General features: G+C 42.6%; 1 protein-coding gene and 1 long non-coding RNA gene across 3 annotated transcripts in view; one reads left to right on the forward strand and one right to left on the reverse strand.

The window, feature by feature from the left end:
- The window catches only part of LOC126638554 (uncharacterized), a 1011613-nt gene that overhangs the window by 850244 nt on the left and 135471 nt on the right, over nt 1–25898 (reverse strand). The gene's annotated exons all lie outside the window — the stretch shown is intronic.
- The window catches only part of CPEB4 (cytoplasmic polyadenylation element binding protein 4), a 41920-nt gene continuing 30261 nt past the window's right edge, over nt 14240–25898 (forward strand). For both annotated transcript variants that reach the window (XM_050312501.1, XM_050312503.1), the window contains exon 1: nt 14240–16938. In XM_050312501.1, coding sequence (XP_050168458.1) covers nt 15817–16938 — 1122 coding nt within the window. In that variant the 5' untranslated portion in view covers nt 14240–15816. The remainder of the gene's footprint in view (nt 16939–25898) is intronic.

The raw sequence follows: 25898 nt of genomic DNA on the forward strand, positions 1-25898 counted from the left end.
TTGTTGAATTAATTATATTATGCAGCAGAAAACATGGATAAAAGTGGAGGAATGATTCAGATGCAAGAAGTCAGCAGAGTCAGCTGTTGGTAATATAACCTGGAAACACAATCCAGCTCCGAAATGGACTCGTGTGGCCCGAAGGATATAGATAGAATCTTTTATCTCCGTCAGATATAGGCCAGAGCAGCAAAGTTCAGATCTAGTTATGGATCACTGAACTAGTTCAATAATATCCAGCAGGAACCTGACCCTACCACATACCCTGTTTGTTTTGGAGAGTTTTGGAGATCTGCTTCCCTTGCACCCTCCTTGGTCCAAGCTACACCCATATAAAGCGTAAAACTGGGTCTAGATCTGCCATCCACAGACCCAGTGGACACAAAACAGAAAACCAGAGAACATCTGCTGCCTTTTTCGTAAGTGGAGTTTAGACTGCAGTGATGGAAGACTCAGTTCTGTCAGTGAAAGATTTAATTATTGCATTTCTGTTTATTGCTAGTGGCTTTTAGGACATGTATGTTGTGGATTATATAGAAACATAGGGGAAGGAATGGTCTGGAGTAAGCAGAAAGGAGAGAAGGGTCAGAATGAGTTTAAAGCTCATTCTGAGGTAGAGAGGACACCATGGTTTGCAGGATGGGTGATTAGTTTGAGAAATGCATGACACTGTGGTGGAGGACACTTGAAATTCCAAACTCTGGGATTGCAGATACTGGACATTTCATGTTCCTGATGGGTTTTTTTGTTCCTCTCCTTTTACGTGGCACACCTCCCATTTGTTTTTCAGAATTTCAATTGTTAACTTCTAATTCTCCTCCTCATCCTGCCTTTACCTTATTTACATCCCAGAAGATTCTGTGCTTCTCTGAGAGCTGACATGCCCTGTCTTAAACTGGAGCTGCCCTGAGGATGATTTTATATTTAGTAGCTCTTTATGAGCTGCTCTCATTTGAAGCAGCCCAGACTGCCTGGTATAATATTTACTGCAGAAATCTCTCTTGCCTCTCCTGATTGCAATGTAATGATAAGGCTGAGCTTGAGAAGGGGCCAGGGCCTTACCCAAAGTGTGCCAGGGTAGCAGAGCCTTGAAGGGCACAGTGTTTACCCTCTTTATGCCTTCAGAGTAACCCACAAGATCTGAGGTAAGGGATGAAATTCTGTTCCACAAAAACTGCTGCCAGGAGAGCACAGCTATCACCTTGTATCATACAGATTACACATGTAGGAAAAGGCCTAACCAAGTGCAACCTCTGATATTCCCCCCTCATATGCTGATTTTTTTTCAGCATTTATTACAAGTTGGCCCCTTCTTAGAGGGGCATATTGATTTGAAGGGCTTAAGGTAAAGATGTCTTCTGCAGGAGTGGTACAAACACAAAGTCACCTGGCTTCTCCCATCCTTCATGTACCAGCTTTTTAACAGAGAGTTTTCAGGAATCCACTTCTCAATTTTTATACAAAGCTCCTGGCTTTAGGATCCAGATATGAGTATTGCCAAGTCCTTGTGATAGCGATGGAGTGAAGCCCTGACCTGCAGCTTTCCTCTTTCCGATGAAAAAGTCAACACTGAGGGTTCACGGGACTGTGAAAGACCCTCAGCTCTCTCTCCCAACACCCCATCAGGCTCCAGGCTGCAGCAGACAGGCCAGTCCCTTTTAAAATGGTCCCTATTTCGAGCCTGTGATGCTTTTAAGTGTGAGAGTGTGGGTGGGAAGCGATGTATCAGATGGAGCACTGCCTCAGCTCCGATATCGTGCGCCTGTGGAATAAAGGAACAGCACGATATTGCCTCTGTGGAGAACAGCCTTTCCTGGAACAGTTGACTGAAGCAGCAAGGTGGTAATACAGACTCTGCTCTCTCGATTGTGTTCCTGGAAAAGCTGTTCAATTATTGATAAGGGTCGCACTGACATCGCCAAAAGACAACGAGGTTCTTGCTTGCCTTCAGTAATTTCTTACTCTGCAGATCCTTCCCTCCCAGCTCAGCAAAATCAGCATTGCAGGCACATCAGCTGAAATACAATATCCATGCTGGAAAGACAGACAGGAGACTACCTGGCTGTTTCATCTGCAAACCAGAAGGGAATATAGAGCTGGCACCCCGGGCCAACCCTGCTCTGCACAGGGAGAGCTGCCATTGTGCAGTTGGCACTACCAGGTTTTCTTTCCTGCTGATAACGTTGGTCCTTGTTCATTGTTCACAGCTGCTCTTGAGTTCCTCCTCCCCCACTTATCACTCATGCTGGAAAGGAGGATTTCCCAATAAAGGTAAAGGGAAGGGATTGATACTAATGTTCCAGATGTAATTCAATTTAACAAGCACTACTCTAGCTAGTAAATCTGCTGCTGTTTTGTTCAAAGTATAGTGCTGACAGCTAATGCGGGGAGGAGCATTAACCCCATCTGTTCCTTGTAGGAGGTTTAGTATTCCAAAAGAACTTTTTTAATTAAAGAGAAAGCTTTAAGCCTAAAAGTCCCTTTGAGACCCAGGACTGTCTGGGGTTTGTTTTAATGAATGCACCCTACAGGATCAGCACCAAGTGGGAAGCAGGGGGAGTTTTGGAGGGCCCTCATGAGATTCTGGTTCTCTAAACCTAAGCCCATAGCAAGTTTGGGTCAGAAGTTGAACAGCCACCTAAGATAAATGTGTATGAAGAGTTTCTTTTTTAATTTATTCTTTTGTTTCTAGACAATTCTGAGTGTCCTGGTGGCTGCCATTCACCTAATTAATGGGATCAGTAGCTGCCTGTGACATAAGGAGGCTAATGATTGAGGCTCATTAGAAAATGGAAGAGAGAGACTCTTGTATCAGCAGATCTTAATGTCAAGCAGGGCTTCCCATCACTTTAAAAATGTGAGACCTGTAACTTCCCAGAAATTCCAGGTGGTGCTGCAAAATCAAAACCGTGCACCAGCATCACGCCCGTGGGAAAGGTCAGCCTGGCCATGGAATTTCACTTCAACACTTCCACTTTTTCTGAGGTCTCTGCAGCCTCAGGAGCCGCAGATCAAACCACCTGCTGTTCCACTTCCACACAGTTTTAACAGTACATGGGTGTTTAAGGAACCTATTTACTGTGCACAGGTGAAGCGTCAGGTTCCATTTCCACAATTACTCCTGTGTTGGAGGTAGATGCAAACGTTGGGTTGCCAGCGCTTCTGCGTCACAGATGCAAACAATTTTCATCAGGGTGAAAGCCCGGATGATACCACCATGGCAACCAATTTTAAATAGAAACAATAGGCCAGCTCCTTCGCTGAAATAAAGGCACAGGATCCAAGGACCTGGTTCCATATTCCTACAACAGACAATACAATTTTTGAGCATTCATATCTTCTGTGTTTTTATTGCTTTGTTCCTCTGAGCATCTCAACATGCTGTTTGCAATTTATATGCAGTAAATACTAATGGAATGAAGCCATCTCTGTGGGGCTAGAAGCAGTCAGAGAACAGCATGGTGGATAAAGCAAGTTCTTGCCAACTTCTTTATCTTTCCAGTTACAGAATCTCTAAGTCCCATGCAGAGAAGTCAGTCCAGTTTTTCCCTTGAAAATCTTCAAAAAAATAAACAACAAATCATTAATGCTGAAAAGATGAAGTGCTGAATCATGCCTCCCACACTTTAGAACCTGTGTTCCACTGAGTCCAATTATTTCACACTTGCTACCTCAGTCTTTGAGCAGTCTCTTCCAAGAACATTCACGACGAGGGCTGAAAAAGAAAAAAGTTCTGATGAACAGTCTAACATGTGGACAATAGTTCTGGTCAAGCTCCCTGGAATCTAATGTTGGCTTAACTTGTAGGAATGGGATTTTATCTGGCCCAAACAACCTCAAGCAAACTTGAACCTGTAGTGAGGACAGTACAGTTAACGTGCAGCTGATTGAGTGAACAGAAACTGCAAAGAAATGTCAAACATATTTTTAAGCATTTTAACCAGTGTCTTTTGAGTATCTGAAATGAGGTGAAAATACATTAAAATCCAATCAGATCTCTCTATATCCCTTGTTGTAGCCAGCACACCCTTAACAGAGTCAGTAGGTGTAGAAATAAACAAAACTACTTTTTGGTTTTGCTTGGGTATTGGGGATTTACTATTTAAAAGATTAAAAAAAAAAATTACTAACCTACAGCACATTCAGGAAGGGCATGTATCAGGTATCCTCAGCTCTTAATCTAAGAAGGAACTTCAGTGCTCTGGCACTGTTCTTCCCTGTGCCATTCTTATCTGACATGTAGTATCAGTTGCCAGAAACTATATGGGTTTAGTCTGTACTTTGTATTCTAATACAAATGGAGCTGAATATTTGTCATAGTCCTTTGGGCAGGGCTCCTTGCTGCTGCAGAATTTAATATTGAGATTGGCAGCACTAAGGTAGCTGATGTAATCCGTTCCATTACAGATATTTACGGCACACCATATTATAATACAAAGGCAGAAGTTTAGAGACTAGGAAGATGGGACAAGCCAAAAAAGCCAACCCATTCAAACCCGAGGCTGACTCTGCAGGGGTCAATTCGCCTCATGGGATGTTCACAGAAATTTCTTTTAATGTCTTTAGGAACATGTGTGATGCAAAATTCAGATCAGGCATAAAGCAAAGGGCAGCTCCACTGATGGCAAAGTCCCTGTTTCAACACCACATCTGACTGCAGGTCTGCCTTTAACATTAGCCAATGACTCAGGATCACCAGCATGTGTAGTCCAAGGCTGTTCCGGGGTTTCACCATTCTTTGGCCAAACATCGCAAGCCTTGGAGTGTTGTAGAGCAGGGGGAAGGGGCAGCACAGAGGAGTGTTTGTTCCTCTTTCTACAGCCTCCTTGTACTCCAGCAGTAGCCCAGGAGCTGGTACAGGCAGTTATTACAAGTCAGAAAACTGTGCAGCTTATTTATGCTTTCAAAGTCCAGGATATTTCCTCCTTCAATTTTTTGCTCACCTCCAAGTTTCATCAAACCTGCAATTTCCTCACAACAGGCAGCAGAGGGGCAGCACCGATCTCTGCTCTCTGGGACCAGTGACAGGACCTGAGGGAACGGCTTAGCTGTGCCAGGGGAGGTTTAGGCTGGATATTAGGAAAAGGTTCTTCCCTCAGAGGGTGGTTGGGCACTAAACAGGCTCCCCAGGGCAGTGGTCACAGCCCCAAACCTGCCAAGGAGCATTTGGACAACACTCTAAGGCACAGGATGAGATTGTTGGAGTGTCCTGTGCAGAGTCACAGGTTGGACTGGATGATCCTTGTGGGTCCCTTCCAACTCAGGATATTCTATGATTCTATGAAAACTCCTCAAGTAGCTCTTTCAGATTCGAGGGTGGAAGCTGAGTGACTCCCTACATGTTTAAGAGCCCATTTCTCTCCTGCAGCTCTCCTGGAGGATCTGCAGCATCTCTTGTGCAGAATCAGCACTTCATTAGTCTTAATGGAGCCACTTCTTGTGGAAGACACTGGAGAGGTTTCACATGTAACTGAGGAATTTCTATTCCAGACCGTTGAGGACATAATACACCCCTCACGGCCTGGTACTTGTCATTTAATGTAAAAATAATACTGATGGTGTGGTATGGCTGCAGTGTGGAGTTTCCAACACAGATCGGTCCAACCCAAGAGCTTGTTTTCCTGAATTTCTTAAAGTTCAAGGGAGGTTGGAGCCAAAGTGCTTCGCTGAACAGTCTAATTTTGTGTTTTATTTACCATGGAAGTGGCAAAAATTGACTTTATTAAACAAATGCTGTTTGCCATACCATTAAATCAGTTTCTTGCCTTTTGCAATGGCTTTACGGTGCTATTGGTAAAAATAATGTTGCTTTTCCAGTATATCATGTAAAATGATTTCAGCTGTGTTTTTTCCACTCCTGACCCCTGCAATGCTTGTATTTTAGACAGTTTTATACACTTATTGATTACATGAGGTACTGTTCTAATTTCTAGGAGGTAAGAACATAGCCCTTAAATCATCCAAACTCTGAAATATTTTAATTTCCTCAAGTAAATACAGCATATTTTGCCAGGAATCTTAAATGTATGATCCATGGATCTGATTCCACTTTTACACAGGTCTTGTATAACTCCCTTCACTTCAGCAAAATTACTCCTGATTAGCATTGAGAAACATGTCCAGAATATAGGGAAGAGAGTGGGTTAATGCCATTTTTTCTGACATTGAGTGCTTTAAAAGCACTCTGAGACTGTAAACCATTACCATTTCTCAGTAAGTGCCCTTTGAGAGGACTGGGAAGGATTGAGGAGTTTTTAACCAGTAAGTCACCTCCGTTCTTTCACAAAAGTAGAGATTTAGCCATTTCTAGCTCCTGGCTGTTTGGTGCTTATTCATAGGTGGAAAGTTGGTGGTTTCAGCCACTGGTGGACAAGTGTACATCCACAACTCATGCCATCAAATTAGTTCCCTTCCTGGCAGTCTGCTTCTCTTCCCAGTTGATAGTTTTCCTATCAACCAGGAAGGAAAAGAGTTTTATAAAAATGCTTTCAAAAGTGTCTCTTTGCCTCATCCAGGGTTGTCATGCTTCAGCACCTAAACACCAAGGCTGTTATTCTCCAACAACGCCGTCAAACTCCCACACTTCGATGACTGCTACAAGTTATAAGCACTCCCAAAATAGGGCTGGATTTTCACAGTGATAATTGAGAGCCATAACTTTCCATCAGAGAGGCTCTGTAGGTGGGAGCACCAGCAGAGACAGTATCAACAGAGTCGAGGCTTTTTACCAGGATGTTATTTAATTTTATTACAGTATTTGCCCCATAATCCTATCAATAACCTTTCTTTAAGGGATGTCTCCTGTACACAGTTTTGGAACCATCTTTTCCCTGTGTGAGAAGAATCCTATGGGGGCTTAAAAAAGTCTTTGTTCAAATGACTGCCCTAAGCCCTTGTTCGGGAAAATGTTCATATTCAGGATTGGGCTTATGGAGATTGTTGAATAGTTCTGGATTCTGTGAACTGATGACTAGAAAAACATGTTCATGCAGGGCTTTGTTTTCCTTCAAAAGAGCTTCCACTGCTAAGGAAAACCACTCGTTAGCTCAGTTCTGATGCAAATATCAGAATATTTATATGCAAGTTAAATAACAAGAAGCAATATTCTCAGTCAGTGTAAGTAATGATTGTTCCTCTTTTGGGGCTATGTGGCCAGAAAGACTGAATCAAAGAACACTTGTGGGTCACATTCTTACCTGGTTCTCTGCCACCTCAATCAAACAACACCAGAGTTGCACTGCGGCAGTTGCTGTTGAGATCAGAATCTGCATATAGATATAAATATTCTGTCTCTCAAGTTCTAAAAGTACTGTTATATTTCAAGTCAAAGAGAAAAGAGAGAACAAATAACACAATTTATTGCTGCAGATTATTTTTATGCCTGTGTGCTCCACTTAAGAGAATACTCTGTAAATGACTTATTATCTAGAAAAGTTATTTGTTTGCACTAATCAAGCCTTAAACTTGGAGGCATAATATGGAACTAATTATTTTTAACTAACTAATCAACATGTTTCATTCATAAGTTGGGATTTATCAATATAGCACATGAAAGGGGAGAACATATTATTATTTCAATTTAGATAATATGCAAAAAGCACTGTGTTTGTAATGACCTGCTTTCACTGAATATAATCAAGCTCCAAAGCTCTATTACAGGCTGGAAATAGCAGCAGCTTACTTTAATGAGATTTCTGGCTCTGGGCCCCAGCTGTTCTACGCAAGGCTCTCCCTTTGCTCTATGACCTACCAATATGTGCTGTCACCAGTAATGAGATAGGACCTATTTCCTAACATGGGGAAAAACTGGAAAGCATGAGTTCATTCTACTCTGCCGGTGGAAACACACCCTCTTTCCCCTGCAAGGCAGAAGGAGGGGAACATGGAATATGCAACATTCCCCCCTCCCTTGCCAGTGGAAATATGACATGGAAGGCATCAGGTGGGGAACTCAAAGGAAAAACGGGATGCCTCTTCTGAATTTGTTCCCTCAGCACACCGAAACCCAATACTCATTAAGCAGATGCACAATATCTCTCTTCCCTGCTAAGACCCCAACAGAGGACTTCCCATTATCTGCAAGGCACGGGAAGGGGGAACAGTAGCAGACTTGGGCTCTGAATTCTATGGATTTCGTGGAATTATGCTCATCTCAAAGCCGCGTTGGGAATGTGCCAAGAGCCAAAGAGCTGCACTTAATTTGCCTAAAATGGAGCAGATTGCCACTGCTCTCCTTTTTAATAATGGAGATGCAGCCTGGAGACTACAAATTCCATCAAGCAATGCTCCAAAAGGATCCAACTGCTCCAGGTGCTGGGGGTACCATGGCTCCCAAGTGGAAAAAAAGACCAACTTCATTTTGGTCACTCTGAATTGGACTCTTAATATTGTTTTCTTTCCTTTTTTTATTATATATTCCACACTTCCCCAAAATTCTGTTCTAGAAAATGTTTGATTAGCTAACTTTGGGGGGTGAGGGTTATGCTATATTTATCCTTAAGCTGTCACTTGTGCTCATTAACACTTTGCACGTGAATCTGTTTCTTTTTTTTTTAGGACAAGAAGCTAGTGTTTTTCTCCCCTTAATAGCATTGTTAAGTATTTCAGGAATCTAAAAATCCATAAACTATTTCTGTGCCCTGAATACAAACCTCTTTGGAAAAAGCCAACGAACATTTTAGTCATAAAATTGGAAGGCGTGTGCTTAATGCACTTTCAAATTAAATGATTTGATGCTTTTCAATTTGTCTTTCTGCCCTTCCCAAATACCCAAAGGCACTAGCCCACTTTGTAAATGAACGGGCTATGAAATCTTACTTTGAGAAATGAAGGTGTCACCGAGTTGCAGAAAAAAATTATACTCAGCACCAACTGTACTTTGCAAGCCCTGACTAACTGGCCCCTGCAACAGCCCAGCATTCCTCCTTTATTAACAGGAATTAAATAAGCAGTTATTTATTTTAGAAGTGGGAAAACCCTCCTAAACCCCAAGAGATTGAGAAGCTAAGTCTCCACAGAATAAAAGGCCTCTTTCCCTGAAAACCATTGAGTGGCCATTGCCTTCCAGATGCCTTTTGGACAACGGGTGGTGCCTCTGGACAGGCTGACCTGGCACGTCTGAGGATGGCTCATCCACTGGGTTCAGGTTCAGCCTCTCAGATTTTGAGCACCTTGGCTCAAAATTTAGGAACTTCTAGCTCCAAGAATCCCATCATAGCACAGAGATATGCCAGGCTCTCTGTGAAAGGCTACAGTGGGCAGTCAAATATCTCCCCAGGTGATTTTTTTTCTTCTACAATTTCAGAAAGAAAATTCTAAAGTGAGCCTTCAAATTGGCCTTTTAAAATTCCATGTCTGTGTGGAATTTCTTTTGTCCATCTTGAGGAAGCAGTATCCTTAAATGGAAAAAGAAATACGGGTTTGCAAAGGTCACATCGGCAGATTTTGAAGTACAGTGGTAAGAACACCACCACCTTTGCAACACCACCTATTTCCTCTTCTAAATTATTTACGTATTTATTGTATTTTACATGAGCCATGGAAGCTGGAGGCATTTTTGCAGTGTCAGGTCATTCTGAAGTACATTCCATACAAAGAATAAGGCTAGAAAAAAATTGTATGTAATACTGTTCATTAATATTACATAATTGCTGCACACAAAATAGTTCTCTGGGCAGTGATAAGGATTTTTTTCATAAAGACTCCAAGGCAATGTATTCCATTAAGGGGTTGCTTAACATATGAGGGTATATCAATATATAGTACCTGCACCCAGCTACAGCAAAATGACAAAGCCAGCTTAGTCAAATGAAGCCATTAGCATGTATAGTGTGTTTTACACAAGAGTTAAAAGGTTTATAAAATCTTACTTTGATATTGCAATGACCAAGCTGAGATATGATCTAGCAAACAGCAGTTGCAGCTGCATCAGCACAAAAATGAACTGTCGGCTTTTCTCTGCAGTCTAGAGAACGTTTTCTGCAGTCTTTGAAAATTGCTCTGAAATTAAAAAATTTTCTGTACGTGTAGGCTAATATTAGCTACTGACAGCTTGCCTGGAGTTTTTAGCTCAGCCTTCCTGGAGCAATTGTTTAGGATAAAATGTTGATGCAGCTTTTCAGGTCTGTTGGCTGCTTTTATTACCACTGGCTGTGAGCAAGTCCTGTGTCTTCTGTGATACACTAGACCTAAAGTAATGTGGAGGAACATCTAAAATGACTAATAATCCCATAAATGATCCCTTTGAATTTTAGTATATCCCACTGAATCCTTCATAAACTCCCTGTGCTGTAAATATAGTGTTAATTTTGAACTTAAATTTGATTTACTAAACTGTGTTAATATGCTGTAGACTGTTGTGTGGGCAAGATACAGCAATGATTATTAGTATAAAACCAGAGATATGAACATCCTAATAGGCCTTCTGACATTCAAGAAAGTAGCAGTTACAGGTTTTGATACATAAGATACAGCTGATTATGCTGCCCCTATAAAAGAGATTATTATCCTCTCTCTCCTCCCTTTTCTTAAGGCAGATGACTTTAACTGCACAGCAGTGAGACTTGAATTCTGTTTCCCCACCAACAGTGCAAAATAGGTGCATCAATGTGATGTTCCTCCAGTGTGTGCTGTGCTAATGTTTGACGTTCGTGTGTTGAGTCACCGAGGACTCACCTTTCTCTCTGGATGACACCGTGACAGCTGCAATCAGCAGATGCGTGAGAGCTGACAGTACTTTGATTTTAAAAAAAAGAGGGTTGCTGGCAAGGCATTTCCATAAGGAGTTCCTTCTCAGCTCTGCAAGTCCTTTCACTTCTTAGCTCAATGGGACCTTGATTTGATAACACTCAGAGCGTATCACAAACGGCACATCTGCTCTCCTGCATTCTCCCAGGATGAGCTGTGTGACTGAGCTGGAGAGGCTTCTTGGGGATTCCATTTGCTTTCAGGTTTAGTTTATCTGTGAGCTAATTTATTAAATTCTCATTAGCAATTCCACATCTCATGGGCCATATGACCTTACCAAGGCTATGCAGCACACCTGACAAAACATGTTTCCCTTTGCTATGTTTTGTTGTGTGTAACACTGAAAGACAGAGCAGGCCCTGCACCAGACCCGAGCAAATCACAGATCTCAAGATTATTTCTGACTGAGCAAAAGTGAGCACACGGATTTTTCTACACCAGTTCAGCCATCCTCAGTCTTTCCTGTGACCTGAGTCACAGTCAAGGACTTATTGCATGACGTGCTATGGTGAGATTGTCAGAATAAAAGCAGGCTAAGAAATCTAATCCTCAGAGGAGAGCAATATGTTCCCACTTGTGATGCAGTCTCGCAGTGAAGAGGTTGTTAAGGGTTTTGTGATCCTGGAGATTGATTCTGGGGGAGCCTGCTTAGTGCACAGAGCCATTGGCAGTCATCAGCTAAAGCTGCCTAATGATGTCAGCTGGAGTGGCCAGAGGAATCCTCTCCTCTAAGGTACCCAGAAGAGTTAAAGTGCTTCCAGGAATGAATCCATTAGATGCTGGTAGTGATTAGTGGAAGGTACCATGATGACTTAAAGCACTTCAAGTGTCATTCAGTTTGAAATCTCTTTCAGGTGAAAAGTGTTGGATACATCAGGACTGAGCTGCAGGGACCTATTTGGTGGATGTGGCAGCAAATCTGGGCATGAATCTCATCACTGTGTGTGAGCAAATGCTACTGAGAAAAATCTGCCCTTTCCTTCCCATTGAAAAATAGTCTTGGATATTTATTGTTGTGGTAAGTCTAGGATTAAATTTCTAAATTAGTTAGAGTCACATCATTTCAACTGCTGAAGGATTTGGAGTTTTCTAATTATTTGGATCTTATGTTTCAAGTTTCATCCAAAAGTTAGGTCAAGGCATCAGCTACAGGAAAATCAGTGTGTAACTCACTATATGATAAAGTGTTAATTTGACTCTACAAGGGTTTAAGCTTATGGCTTGAGTGATTGAAAAAATCGGAGCAACCTGGTCTAGTGGAGGTGTCCCTGCCCATGGCAGGTGATCGGAATGAGAGGATCTTTAAAATCCTTTCCAACCCAAACCATTCTGTGGTTCTATGACAGTGTCATGCTTTGCATTCTTTGAGACTCTTGTTACATCACCCAGCCACCAAAGTGGCCACTCCCTCACAGGTTGTTAAATGCACTTATTTGTAGACAGTTCTGACTTTCTTCAGTGATTTATTCTTCTGTGTAACTATTATGGTGACTGCAATCCCTGCACGTTGTTCAGGCATTTTTTCTCCAAGAGGTTGAATAAACTGACACAAATGCTGCTGGGCAGCTGATACCATCCCACTGTTGGCTGTTAAGAAACCTCCCATGGTTTGAGCAAACCATGTTTGTCAAGTGAAGTGATTACAGTCAGATTTTGGAAGTTCTTCTGCTCATATCACTCTCGTGGATCTGCATCTACCCTAATGCATTGCAAGGGTGTGCCTGAAATTAAATTAAGGCCATCTACTCAGTCTTTCCCAAACTATTCATGGAATAGCAATCAGCTGCTGGAGCCAAGTTCATGGCATCCTGACAGAAGTGCCTGTTAACCCTGAATCTGATGATAATGATGATAATAACAGTATGACTAGAAAAATACAGAGAAAATAATACTTAGTATCAGATGGGCTCACATAGGTTGCAAGCAGTAAACAAAAGGGGAAATTATAAACCAGTAATTATATTTTCACAATGATGTTTTCACCATATGTAAACAAGTCCGTTTTCACACAATGAAACAGGGTATCTATGATTGCAAACAAAAAGCTTATTTAATAAAATTGTTGGGAAATACTGGGTTTGGTAAAAGTATCTGCATCATCCAAGCCTACAATCATGCGACTGAGTAGGCAGAAAAGTCTTGGAGCAAGTAGTAGTGGACACCCCACTACTAAATGAAAACTATTGAGGAAATGTTTCTGCATGTTTCCTTTTACACTTGATTTTTCTACTGGTGCATCTACACATAGTTTTTTAAAATTTCACTTATCTTGTTGCTTATTTTTCAACTATATTTTTATCAGCATATTTTAATTTGCAGATGGGCAAAAGGAGCGTCCATCCCCAAAATGAACTCTTGTATGAACTGGACCTGCAGTAGATGGAACAAGATGGGCTTTAAGGGCCCTTCCAACCCAGGCCATTGCAGGGGCAGCAGCCCAAGGGTGTTGAAGGATGTTACAAAAAGGCAGCCTTTCACGGACTGTTCAGTTTTCGATATTAGCCATGAGACTGAGAGCAGGCAGCCCTGAAGAGAAGGACTTGGGGGTGTCCTGGGCTGATCCCACAGCGTGGCAGCAGGGAGGGGGGTCCTGCCCCTCTGCCCCGCTCAGTGAGACCCCCCTGCAGCGCTGCCTCCAGCCCTCCAGCTGGGACAGCACTTGGAGTGAGCCCAGAGGAGGCACCGAGATGATCAGAGGGATGGAGCAGCTCTGCTGTGAGGAAAGGCTGAGAGAACTGGGGTTGCTCAGCCTGGGGAAGAGAAGGCTGTGAGGAGACCTCACAGCCCCCTCCAGTATCTGAAGGGGCTACAAAGAAACCGGACAGGGACTCTGCATCAGGAACTGGAGTGACAGGACAAGGGGAAACATTCCCATTCCCTCTGAAAAGGGAAACTTTACGTTGGATATAAGGAAAAATTCTTCCCCATGAGGGTGTTCAGGCTCTAGCACAGGTCGCCCAGAGGAGCTGTGGATGCCCTATCCCTGGAAGTGTTAAAAGACCAGGCTGGACGGGGCTCTGAGCAACCTGGTCTGGTGGAAGGTGTCGAATTAGATGATCTTTAAAGTCCCTTTCCAAGCCATTCCCCTGGATACCACACACGGACACACTGTCAGCCCGGTGACAGGTGACGCCCTGCCCTGCACAAACATGGCGGGCGCCGCGCTCCTCGCTCCAAGATGGCGGCCCCGCCGGCATCCCCCTGACCTCTTGCCCACACCCAACATGGCGGCCGCGCTGCGGGCGGGCCTCCCGAGCCGGGGTGTTCCTGCCCTCACCAAACATGGCGGCGCGCAGCGGCCCCCGGGCGGGCGGAGCCGGAGCCGGGGCCGGGGGCGGGCCGGGGGCGCGGCCGCCACCGCCCCGGAAGCGCCGCGCGGCCCCCGCCAGCTGGTTGTCATTTGGTGCGGCCGCTCGGTCCGGGCGGCACGGGCTGGGCAGCGGCCGCGCGGGGACCAGCGAGGCACCGGCTGCGGCGGCCGCCGGGGGGGTGGGGGGCGGGGGAGGCGGCAGCAAACACACGGAAAAAAAAAAGACGCGAAACAAGGCGGCGGCAGCGGCAGCGGCGGAGGCTCCGCGCCGGGGACACGTCGCCGGCTACCGAAGGCTGTCGGTCTCCTCGCCCTTGCAGATCTTCGCAGCAGCGTCCCCGCGGAGAACCCTACCCCCCCTCCGCGGTGCGGCCGGTCCATGAGGGGCACGGCCCGCCCGCAGCCGAGCCGAGCAGCCGCAGGGCAGCGAGCGCCCCGAGCAGCCGCCGCCGGAGCCCTGAGCGCTGCGCCCCGACACAGAGCCCGCCCCGACCCCGCCGGGCGACCCGGGAGAGCCGCTTAAACACCTTCCATGGGGGAGAGAGGAGCCCGGCCGGCCGCGCCTTCCCCTCCCTGCCGGAGGCTGCTGCGCTGCTGAGGTAAAACCCCTCCTGCCTCCCCCGGCTCGAGCGAGGGCGGGGGGACACGCGGGGCACCCACGGCCCGGCCCCGCTGGACGCCGAGAGCCTGAGGAGGGAGCGCGTCTCCAGGGGCTCGCTGGGCTGCGGGAAAGCCGCGATTCCCGGGGAAGGAGGCGAGCCCCGCACCACAAAACACCCTCCCGGCAGCAGAGAGCGAGAAAAACCTCCTTCCCCTTCCTCCTGCGCTGTCCCCTCCCTTCCCTTCCCCGAACGGTGAATGCTGATTTCTGAGATGAAAACCTCCCTCCTCGGACAGCCAGGACTCTTATGAAGGACACGCGAATATTGGATCATAAATAAGAAGCGAGTCTGGCGAGCTCTGAAACCCAACCCAGAAGGAGCAGCATCAAGAATCCACCCTTCTCCTGCACAACTCACTCCCCACCCAGCACACATAGAATACTGATTTCCTGAGATAAGATCTTACCCCTTTAAACAACCACACACACACGGTGTATATTATTGCTAAATATAATAGGTTATACCCAGCAGCACAGGGAAAAAGCCTCTTCTGCAACTCACTCACCCTTTTCACCCTTCTGAATGCTGAGATCCTGAGGTAAATTTTTCCCTTGTCCACAGCAAAGACTCTTTTTAAACAGGACACAAATATATATTAGATTATAGAGATGTATTAAATTATTCTAGATTTAAATCTATTTTTCGCTGCCAAGGGGTTGAGGGACCAGACGTCATTGTATTTTTTTTTTCTTCCCTCTTAACTCATTTATGGGCGAGTCAAGGCTGCTGAGGAGGAAAAAAACAGCATAGTTAGAATCTCTTTATCCTTATTCGCCAGAAGCTTTTTCTCTCATTGCTGTGCATTTCCTTTCGAAAAAGGAAACCTCTTATTTTGTGAACCAAAGATTTATTTTTCCCTTCCTCCTGGCCAAAGGAAGGAAACGGACACAAATTGACACATTGAAATAGTTGAAGAGATCTATCTTCTGCAAAAAAACAAACATCTTTATCCAAATCTGAAACAAATAGCGTGGAGGGAGAAACTGGAATATCTAGTGAAAAACAGGATACTTGCTAATCTTGCCTCAGAAGAGGACAAGCTAAACACTAAACATCAACTTGTTCTTACAGGGAGGATTCAAACCCTAAATATAATAAATGGGGGATTACGGGTTTGGAGTGTTAGTGCAAAACAACACTGGAAATAAGTCAGCTTTTCCAGTCAGATTTCATCCACATCTGCAGCCTCCACACCATCATCAAAATGCAACCCCCAGCCCTGCTGCTTTTATAAATAATAACACAGCTGCCAATGGCAGTAGTGCTGGGTCAGCTTGGCTCTTTCCTGCTCCAGCTGCCCATAATATTCAGGATGAGATTCTGGGGTCAGAAAAATCTAAAACTCAGCAACAGGAAAAGCAAGAGTCCCTAGAAAAACAGCAGCTTTCCCCTGGTCAAAGTCAGGAAGCAGGCATGCTCTCTGAACCCGAGAAAGCTAAAACCGAAGAAAATCAGGGTGATAATTCTTCAGAGAATGGCAATGGAAAGGAGAAAATCAGAATAGAATCGCCGGTGTTAACAGGATTTGATTATCAAGAGGCTTCGGGGCTCGGTACTTCGACACAGCCCTTGACATCCACTGCATCTTCTCTGACTGGTTTTAGTAACTGGTCTGCAGCTATTGCTCCTTCTTCTTCTACAATAATCAATGAAGATGCAAGTTTTTTCCATCAGGGAGGGGTCCCTACTGCCTCAGCTAATAATGGTGCTCTGCTGTTTCAGAATTTTCCACATCACGTCAGCCCTGGCTTTGGTGGTAGCTTTTCCCCCCAGATCGGACCCCTCTCTCAGCACCACCCTCATCACCCCCATTTTCAGCATCATCACAATCAGCATCAGCAACAGAGGAGGTCTCCTGCAAGTCCTCACCCACCTCCATTCACACACAGAAATGCTGCTTTTAATCAGTTGCCTCACTTGGCTAATAATCTTAACAAGCCACCTTCTCCATGGAGCAGCTACCAAAGCCCTTCTCCCACACCATCTTCGTGGAGCCCCGGCGGCGGCGGATACGGTGGGTGGGGAGGGTCCCAAGGCCGAGACCACCGCCGGGGACTGAACGGAGGGATAACACCCTTGAACTCCATCTCGCCCTTAAAGAAGAATTTTGCAAGTAATCACATCCAGCTGCAGAAGTACGCCCGGCCCAGCTCGGCCTTCGCTCCGAAATCGTGGATGGAAGACAGTTTGAACAGGGCTGACAACATTTTTCCCTTTCAGGTGAGCACACTCTGTTCTGTCCATAAGAAAAATAACCCCAAAGTGCATTAAAATGCCCTGGGAAGTGCAGTGTGTTGGAACAGCACAGCCTGGTTGTAGGATTCCTGTACTTGCAACTTTAAAAAAAACCCATATTGAACTTGAAATGTCATAATGGGAACGATCCTCCAAGCTGTGATTTGTGTTGTTTTTTAATAGTGATGGTGATAAATAATCCATTGCCTACCAGCCACCTGTAATAGCCACTGTCCCTCAGCTTAATACTTACACACAGAGAAATAGCCAATGAAGAAATTTAGTTACCAGCAGCAAGTATATCTACAAAAAGGAATAAGGAAAAAGTGCTGCCTGTTGGAGTATGAAACATCTGAGGCCTTTTAAAGTACTCAAGAATGTACCACATCTGAGAAAAGTGTATTTTGTTTTCCAGTATCACTTAGACTTGCAGTGCAACATAGTTTGTGTAGCTTTTTTTTTTTTCGAAACTTTGATTTTTTTTAATACAGGATGGTAGTTGGTGCAGTTTGCTCTCCTCAGTGATGGCAGCAAGTTCTGGTTACAAACCATTAAATAAATCAGCACTAAAATTAGATCTGCACCAGTGTCAGTTGGTGGTCTCCTATATTTTTGCTATTGCCTTCTCTTGGCAGGAGGCAGTGGCAGTTCAGCCTCTCCTTTGGGACTGACTTGTTATGAATTTGAAAAGAATTGTATAATGTTGAACCTAATTTACAGTAGAAATTAAAACAGAAGTACTCTTCTTTTCATCTGACCACTAGTTAAACCAAGCTTTTATGTGTGTGTGTGCCTTTTGTAAACTCCTTTAGGGTGAATTAAACAACCCAAGAGCTCTATTACATTTCCAGGGTTGTTTTTCAAGCTCTTCAAATGAGGGCAAAAGTAAAAATCTCAACGTGATTGCAGTATTTCTGGCCATGCTGCAAGACACCCAGGGTGACCTACTTAAAATAATTTCGAAGATAAAAACTGTGCAATATGTCTCATGGTGTAAAGAAACAGAAATACATTTAATAATGGCTTTGTGGGTTTGTGGATAGTTGGGTTCTTTGCAAACTGCTGTTTTTTGGTGCTGTGCAGGGCCTGCTGACAGCACAGCAGCTCTGGCAATAACTTTCCTTTAGGGCCCTTTTTTTCTACTGCAGAGCTATTGGCTACTTCACTATCAGGTAGAGCCCTTCTAAATTTAGAATGCATATAGTAATAACGGATTTTAATGTCAGGATTTGTAATGAATATAATCAACCTGTATCCAGCATATGGAATTTATGCACTGAAACCATTAGAAAAAGGGCACAGCTGGAACTGGTCTTTTTTCAGCCTCACTGCAGTGAGACTTGGCTCAGGGTTTGATTCACTCTGTACCCTGACACGTAGCTGATGTTCAGAGTGACAGAATGAGATCAAGTGTGTCCTTGCTGCTGTGTATAAGCCCCTAATATATACACAGGGATAGAAACGTGCTTGGATTGGCATCAAGGAAATTAGAGAAAACTGGCAAAGTCAACCTTGACTTGTGGATGGTGTTCCAGACATAAAATAGCAGACACACGTAGTTTGATCATGGTAAAGAAATAGTTTTTGTGTAGTATGTTGGTGTCTGTTTACATAAACACTCGGATGAAGCTGTACATGTCAAGACCAAGTCTGACACTCCTTCGTGCCAAGAAAAGGAAAGTGTGGAGTGAAGTGCTTTCCAGTCTGGTACTGTCACTTCTGAGAGGAAAAGGGCAGGGCAGCAGAACAGGACTTCAGCACTGCAGCCCTAGAAAGATGCTGATTAATTTTGAAGCCATCTTGGACAACTGCTTTTTACAACTTTCTTTTTTTTTTTTTCTTTTGGTATAAAATCTGTAGCTCCTTTGGTCACTTGGCTGAGTGTTGAAAGCACACTGGATTCTTGAATCGCTGGAACCAACTGATGTAAAATTTGACCTTTGATGTCTTTTTATTTTTTTCTTGATTATGCTGAATCTATGCTTGACTCAAAGCAGAATAAGGATTTTAGCATATATTTGTGTTCATGCATCTCTCTATCTTTATATGAAGTATCCTTCATGTGCTAGATGAAGTAGCAATCATGTAGTGGACAAGGCTATTTTGTTACTGGAATCTTCTTAGATTCCTGTTTAGGAAATAGTTGAAAGCTGTCTTTGCTGCAGCAACATAATGGAGTAATTTGATACAACTATCCCTTTCATTTAATATTTATGTTTTACTGCTTAAATCATTAACGAGTGTTGCTGCAATCTAGTGAAAATTAGTTTCTTTAGAAGGCAAAATGCAAACCAGCGACTGCAAATATTTGGGGATCACTTTCTTTTTTACTCCAAAGCTTGCTGACACACAGAATTCTGTCTGTTTTGATGGGAATCTTAGGGTAACCAGGGGTAAGTGCTCGCTTCCTCTTTGAAGAGGACGACGTTGCATAATATCCCCATAAGCCACTGATGTGAATTCCTGCTCCCTTCAAACATTCCTGCCCGTGGCCCTTCGATTCTTGGGATGAAGTGGGTGCTCCAAATGGTTCAGATGAAAGGAAAATACTGTGGTGATCTGTTAGATAACCTTGCAATTTGATGATGCCGTGCTTGGTATGGAGGGCTGCATGCAAACCCTGTGCTTTCTGGTCTAAGTGTTTTCCATTTGGAATTCTGTCTCCTAATGTTTCAGAACTAGCTTGTCTGTAGGAACGTCTTGGAACTGGAAGCAAGGTCAGAGAAGACGTACCAGATCTGTTAATGAAATTAAGTTTTGATGTTGTGCTTTAGCCACTGGGCAGGCTTCCCCCTTCAAAGGTCTTTTGAAAAGAGAAAAGCCATTGTTCTTTGTGTGTTCGTTTGAAAAGGAAATGGTCTCCAAATGAAAAAATGGTTCCTGAATTAAAATTAAAAAGAAAAAAAATGTAGTCTTTTGACTCTGACAGCCTTCCTTGAGATTTAATACATGAAAATGCTTTAACTGTGACTATTGAATCTTTCAAAGTTACTGATTTTTAAAATAATTCCTTCTACTTCTCTCCCAGCAGCACTGACAGACTGGGTGCTCAGTAATTGTGTTTTAGGGCAGCACTGCCTTCAAGATTGTTTTGGCTTTCCTTTTGCTGTGTACTTGCACTTCCTCATGAGTGGAACATCCTGCCTGTTATGCAATGCATAAATCTTGCTTTGATAGGCATTTCCAGGTTTCCAGATCTCATCTTCAATGCGTGACGATGTTTTTTAAATTGGTCTCTGAAGACACAAGCAAGTGAAGCAATAGCGTTCTGTAAAAATGCTTAAAAATAATTTGTGTTTCTTCCCGGAATCAGGCTTGAAAATAACTGCCCATTTCAAAGAATTTTGTACATGAGAGCAGTTCATTATATCCACTTGTTCAAAATGTTTTTTCCTTTCTTCTACAGTGGCTGGTTTCCAGGTATATAACCCCTTCCAAATCCGTCCAGGGGCTGTGCCAGAGAGACTTGCTCTTCCCCCAGGCAGATATGGAATGTTTGAGAAAACACATACGTGATTACAAAACGTGTTTGAATTCTGAGCTGTACGTCAGCATTTGTTTGCCCATAGAAATGGGTTGATTTAATAAGTGCATTAAACAAATTCACGGGGAACTGGAATTAAAAAATAACCTCTTGAATGCATTTGCTAAACTTTCTTCTTGAAAGGATTTTGCAAGTAAATTTCTTTACCATGCCCCTTTATTTTAATGGTTGGTTTTAAGGAACCTTTTCATAACTCACGAGGGCTGGTTGCATAAAAAGAGGTTATTTGTTTTGCAGAATTCCAGTTTTATTCCGGCAACAGCAATTATTCCAAGAAATTTCAAGCTATCATTTGAAAATAGTATAAATACTTAAAGCTGGATTTTTAAACCTGCTCACCCATTTTTCTGTAACTACATCAGTTGTGTAGTAATTAGTGTTTTGTGTGCTGTTCCCCACAGCTACTGATCTGTGGGATTAGCAGCACTCTAATGTGGTATGACATGCACAAGTTAAGTGCTGTGGAAGTTAACACTGTTCTTGTTTTATAAACTTACTACTGACGTTAATACTTGGGCTTTGGCCCTCCTGTGTGTTTTTGACCTCAGGGTTTCTGTTTAAAGAGAGCTTTTGTTAGAAGCTATTTGAATTATGTTTGTCTTTTCCTAAGATTAAAAGGAGTACTCTTATTAAGCGTTTTGCTTTGAAAGTTGCAGACTTAGCAGCCCAGCATAAAGAGTGAGAACACAAGATACTATGGGAAGTATTCTCTAGAAGATACATAGAAAACTTAATTTATGGCTAAAATAGAATCAGACCTGTTACTGGAAATGTATATACAGGTCTGTCATTTCTAACACTTAAAAAGTTCAAGTTTGACTAAACCAAAATTGTGCCCTCCCAAAAAAACCTCCTGTCTTATGTGCCACTTAACTTTTCCAGCTCCTTCTTATTGTTCCCTGGTGAAGCTATAAAAGATGATCCGGGCAGAATTACAGCAACATCCTTTCAGGAAAAACCTGTTTATTCAAAGCCTTTAATTCACTGGATGCTGAACTGGGAACTGGAATACAGCATTTGCAGGGTGGTGGGAAGGAGGAGAAGCTTACCCAGGAGCATAATCAAGTCCAAATTTGCTTTGCAGTTAAAAGAAAAATGTGGAACTTGTATTTATGATGATAAATATGATGATATTGCCTCTCCCTGTACACCTCAATGTGCCTGAGACACACAGCTTTTGAGTTCTGGGAAACAGGAACAAGGTTTCAGAAAGTTTCAGGCTTCTTGTGCTATAATGAGGGTACAAATAGAGTCGTGAGTTTTTTGATTTGCACAAATAATCTGGTTTGGCAAAGATTTAAATGAGTGAAACAAGCCCCACTTGTGCCTACTCCATAAACACTCCTTGGTCACCTTCAGTAAATCACTTGGTGCAGTGGCATCTTTGGCATTATTATTGATGCCTTGGACTTCAGATAAACCTTATTTTAAGAGATCGGGTCCAGACTTAGCTGCCAGGCTTGACTTTTTATACATTTTGGGATTTAACCGTGGGAGGCCCTTCCTGGGAAGTGCTGGACAGAAACTCTCAAGTTCTGGAATCTTAATTGTTCAGGTGATGGTAATGCTGTGGGTGCAGATTAAATATAATAAATCTGCACTTTCATAGTTAAGTTGGATGTACATCTTTTTGATGTGCAAGAGAATTTAGGCATGAGCTTTTAAAGTGCAAAGTATGGTCTTCCTATGCATGAAAAATTAATTTAATTTCTTTTGCATGGGAGGATGCCCCAGTATATCTTACATGTGCTTTGCACTAAGTGACTTTCTTTTTGGAATGAAATGTTTTTGGACTTGGAAAAATACAATTGGAATAGGGATTAGAATTTAGTGATTTCCTCTGTACTGGTGGCTCCTTTTTTTACAAGACCTCTAAACATAAAATAGTCTAGATGCCAGAGAGGAGATCACTGGAGTCACGGAGGTGAAGTGGTTTGCCCAGGCTGCAGGAATCCAAGGACAAAGTCACGACATGAAAGTCCTGACATTCTTCTCTCTTTGCAGTGAGGTTGCATTATTAGGACCAGTCTTACATGCTTAGAAATTATTTCTCAGACAGTAGGAGAATCAGAATAATTTTATTTTTCTGTAGACAGAGATGTCCAGTGTATAGTCCAAAACTGTTTGTTGTTGTAGAACATTCAGAGTCTCAACAGCTCGTTCTTAACCAGATCTGCTGGCTGTCGCTCCTTGTATATTGTGAAAACAGCACTGTTTATTCAAAATCACATACAATGAATGTCTTTTGAAATGTTGGCTGAAATTTTAAACACGGTCATGTATTAAGACTGCAGGTTTCTTTCTTTTTGGTTGCTTGGAGGTGGTGGTGTTTGTTTGATTGGTTTGTTGTATGTTTGGTTTTCTTTTTTTTTTTTTTTTTTTTTTTGGTGGCCTTGTGTTTGACCTGATGTTTTTCTGCCTCAGTTCAGTTTCCCAGGGATAAATGTGAGTGTCCTTTGAGCCCTCTGATAAAGCAAAATTTTAGGTGCCCTAAACAAACTTGTGTAAAGCCCAACTTACTGGTGATCAAGCAGGAAAATAATACCAGGCTGAGGTAGCCACATTTTGTTACTGAAGTTTGCACACTCTGCTTTAGAGCAGGGTAGTCATTACCCCTATTTATTTTCTAAATAAATAAATAAGTATCCAGTGAGCAGTTCAGCTCCATGGAAAGCACTGTAAATTTGTGAATTGATTCATTAAACACACCACCATGTTGTTATTAATTCTCTCTACATGGAGTCTTTTAAAGAAAACATCATTTTTTTTCCTGAGCACAGTGTGGTTTTATGTGCTTTATAACTCATAAATGAAATGTATCACGTATAGGTACCAGTTCATGATCAGCATCTTAACTGTTACAGCTATTTTTGATGTTATGGAGTGAAATGTAGAGTCAGGTATTTCTTCAGTGAGATGGCCACTACCATCAGCCTTCACCAGCCTTTAGTTTTACTTTAGGTATATAATACATGGACAGATTTCAGATGTGTTTCTCATAAAATGCACTGACTGTCTTAGAAGTTAAGACTGACAAAATCTGGGATACTGTTTTTAAAACGTTTTCGCTATAAATGGACTTGAATTTGTATAAAAATTCTAAAAACTACCAATGGTGACTTTCAATATCAGGGCAAGTAATCAACTAAATTAATGTGGGTTTGTTTTGTCTTGTTTTGTTTTTTTTTTGTAATAAGCACTGTGCAAACCTCTGACCTAGCTGAGCTTGGTGTTTTGGCTGGTCTTTATTTAGGACTGACATCTTTTCATTGGATAGATGTACACAGAGTTACTGACACACCTAATTCTTGAATTTCTCTGCATTTTCAGAGAGGGGAACTGCTGCATTAATTTCAGGAATGTGTCAAAATTCACTTGTTGTGTTAAACATGGTTTGCTCTCTTCTGATTGATAAGCAAAGACACAGAGGAGCAAACTCCAACAAGCCAGGACTAAGCCTGATCTTCCCAGGGGCCATTCAGCACCATGAATTGACAATGATGATTAGAAATGGAAAGTTGGAAAAATAGGGAAGAGACAGTAACATGGCAGCATTTTGAGGGTGCTCCAGCCTCTGGAAATCTCCAGTGCTGTGACAAGTGACTGGAAACACTTCTTTTTAATGGGATTGCCAATAGCTGCAGGTAGGAATATGACCAGTTAATCTTTTGTATCAGTGCACAGGGTCATGTTGTAAAGTGTTTGCACTGTGATTTGCAGCTTATGGACGTTACACTGAAAAAGTGACCCCTTGCTGCTTCCCTGAGAAAGGGAAAACTCTAAACTCCTCACCACAAAAAGCTTCTCTTGGAGAATGTGATACCCCTATTAGCTAATCAGTGCAATTCCATTTTTCCCCTCAAATATTTAAATTCTCCATTCTCAGTGTTGAAAACTTACCATTGCAGCAAAGCCTTTGTTGCTGCAGCTCAACCCAACCCAACCCAGATGTTTTAGGGAGAAGGGACTCACTTTGACTCTCGTGCTCCAGCACATACACGGCACAATAGACTGGAAATTACTTGGCCTGGGTTACTCCCATCGTGTCTCTCAGACAACTGAAATGTTAAGTGCCACAATTCCACAAAGACATGGAAATACTGGGATTCTGCACTTGGTGAAGTAAGAATTTTGAAGCTCTTCATGCAGGAAGGAGAAGCTACTGAGGGACGTCAGGTTTTTTCCAAACTGTGTTCTAGACTATTTTCTGTTGTCCTGTTGTGAGGACTGCTGGAAATGCAGATATTGTCTTCCAGTGCCCATTCTTGAGTTTCCCAGCTGTTGGATCCTAATGGATCCAGGACCTCAGGACTTGTACTCAATCCTGCTAAAGGATTGTAATGTAAGTAGAGTTTGAAATAAGTTATGAACTGGTAGAAATCAAAACTAAATGCTGCTTCTAAAGGAAGAAATGTGTAAAACACTGACTTGTAGAATTTAAATGCTCGTGATAGTTTCTCTAAGTTGCCTCAATTATCTTGTAATGGAAGTGACCACAGAAATAAATACTGAGGAGAGACAGGGCAGTGCTGTGCTTTTTATAGTAAATTTGATATTTGCTAGACTAATAAAACAACTGGTTCCAAACCCCAGGCTTTCTAATGCTATTTGAAATACAGCACATCCGAGTTGAAATACATTGCCTGTTCTGTCTCAGTAATAAACTGTTCTGAAGAGAGGAAAAATACCAGGAAATTTAATTGAAAAACAGTATTTTTTTAGTGATCAGAGTGTAACTTACAACTTGGAAATGGATCAGGACTCTAGGAGCTGGTGTGTCACTGCTCTTCAAATAGTATGAGATATTTAAAGTCCAGAATGACTGATCATTTTGAATCTGATCTGTCTGATATCAAGAACCCCCTTGCAACACGCAATTGGTGCTGCTTCAGCACTGGAGTAAAGGCCATTATAACCTGATACTCAACAGCCTGTGCAAGACCCTTTTTTACTTCACCACTGCTTTTGAAAAATGTTCCAGGCTGGATCTGTGTGCTTTGGAGAAATTTCAGCTTCACAGCCAGTGATAGGGACAAAAAACATATTTGGAGCTGTAGTAACAATAATTGTGGAGAAGCAGTTTAAAGCAAAAAAGGTCTCTCTTGAACTACTCACATTTTACTTTCTTGTTAGAACAGATACTTCCTAATGCTTGATCTCAGTTCAGAGGGGATTTCTTAGAACAGGAATGAAATAAAATCTTTAGAACTGTTGTTAGAGCGCTTCTTGACAGAGAAAAACTAAATTAAAGGTGGATTAATATAATTGTATAAAATTTTATCCAAATGTATAAATACACAGATAATGTGGATATGTGACCAATTTTGGTAACTACAGTGACTTTTTGCCTCCCTTTGTGACTTTAAATGGTACTGTAAAGATTTCAGGGTTTACATGAAAT

Source organism: Myiozetetes cayanensis, unplaced genomic scaffold, assembly GCF_022539395.1.
Source record: "Myiozetetes cayanensis isolate MyiCay16 unplaced genomic scaffold, myiCay2020 scf17, whole genome shotgun sequence".
In the NCBI taxonomy this organism is placed as follows: Eukaryota; Metazoa; Chordata; class Aves; order Passeriformes; family Tyrannidae; genus Myiozetetes; species Myiozetetes cayanensis.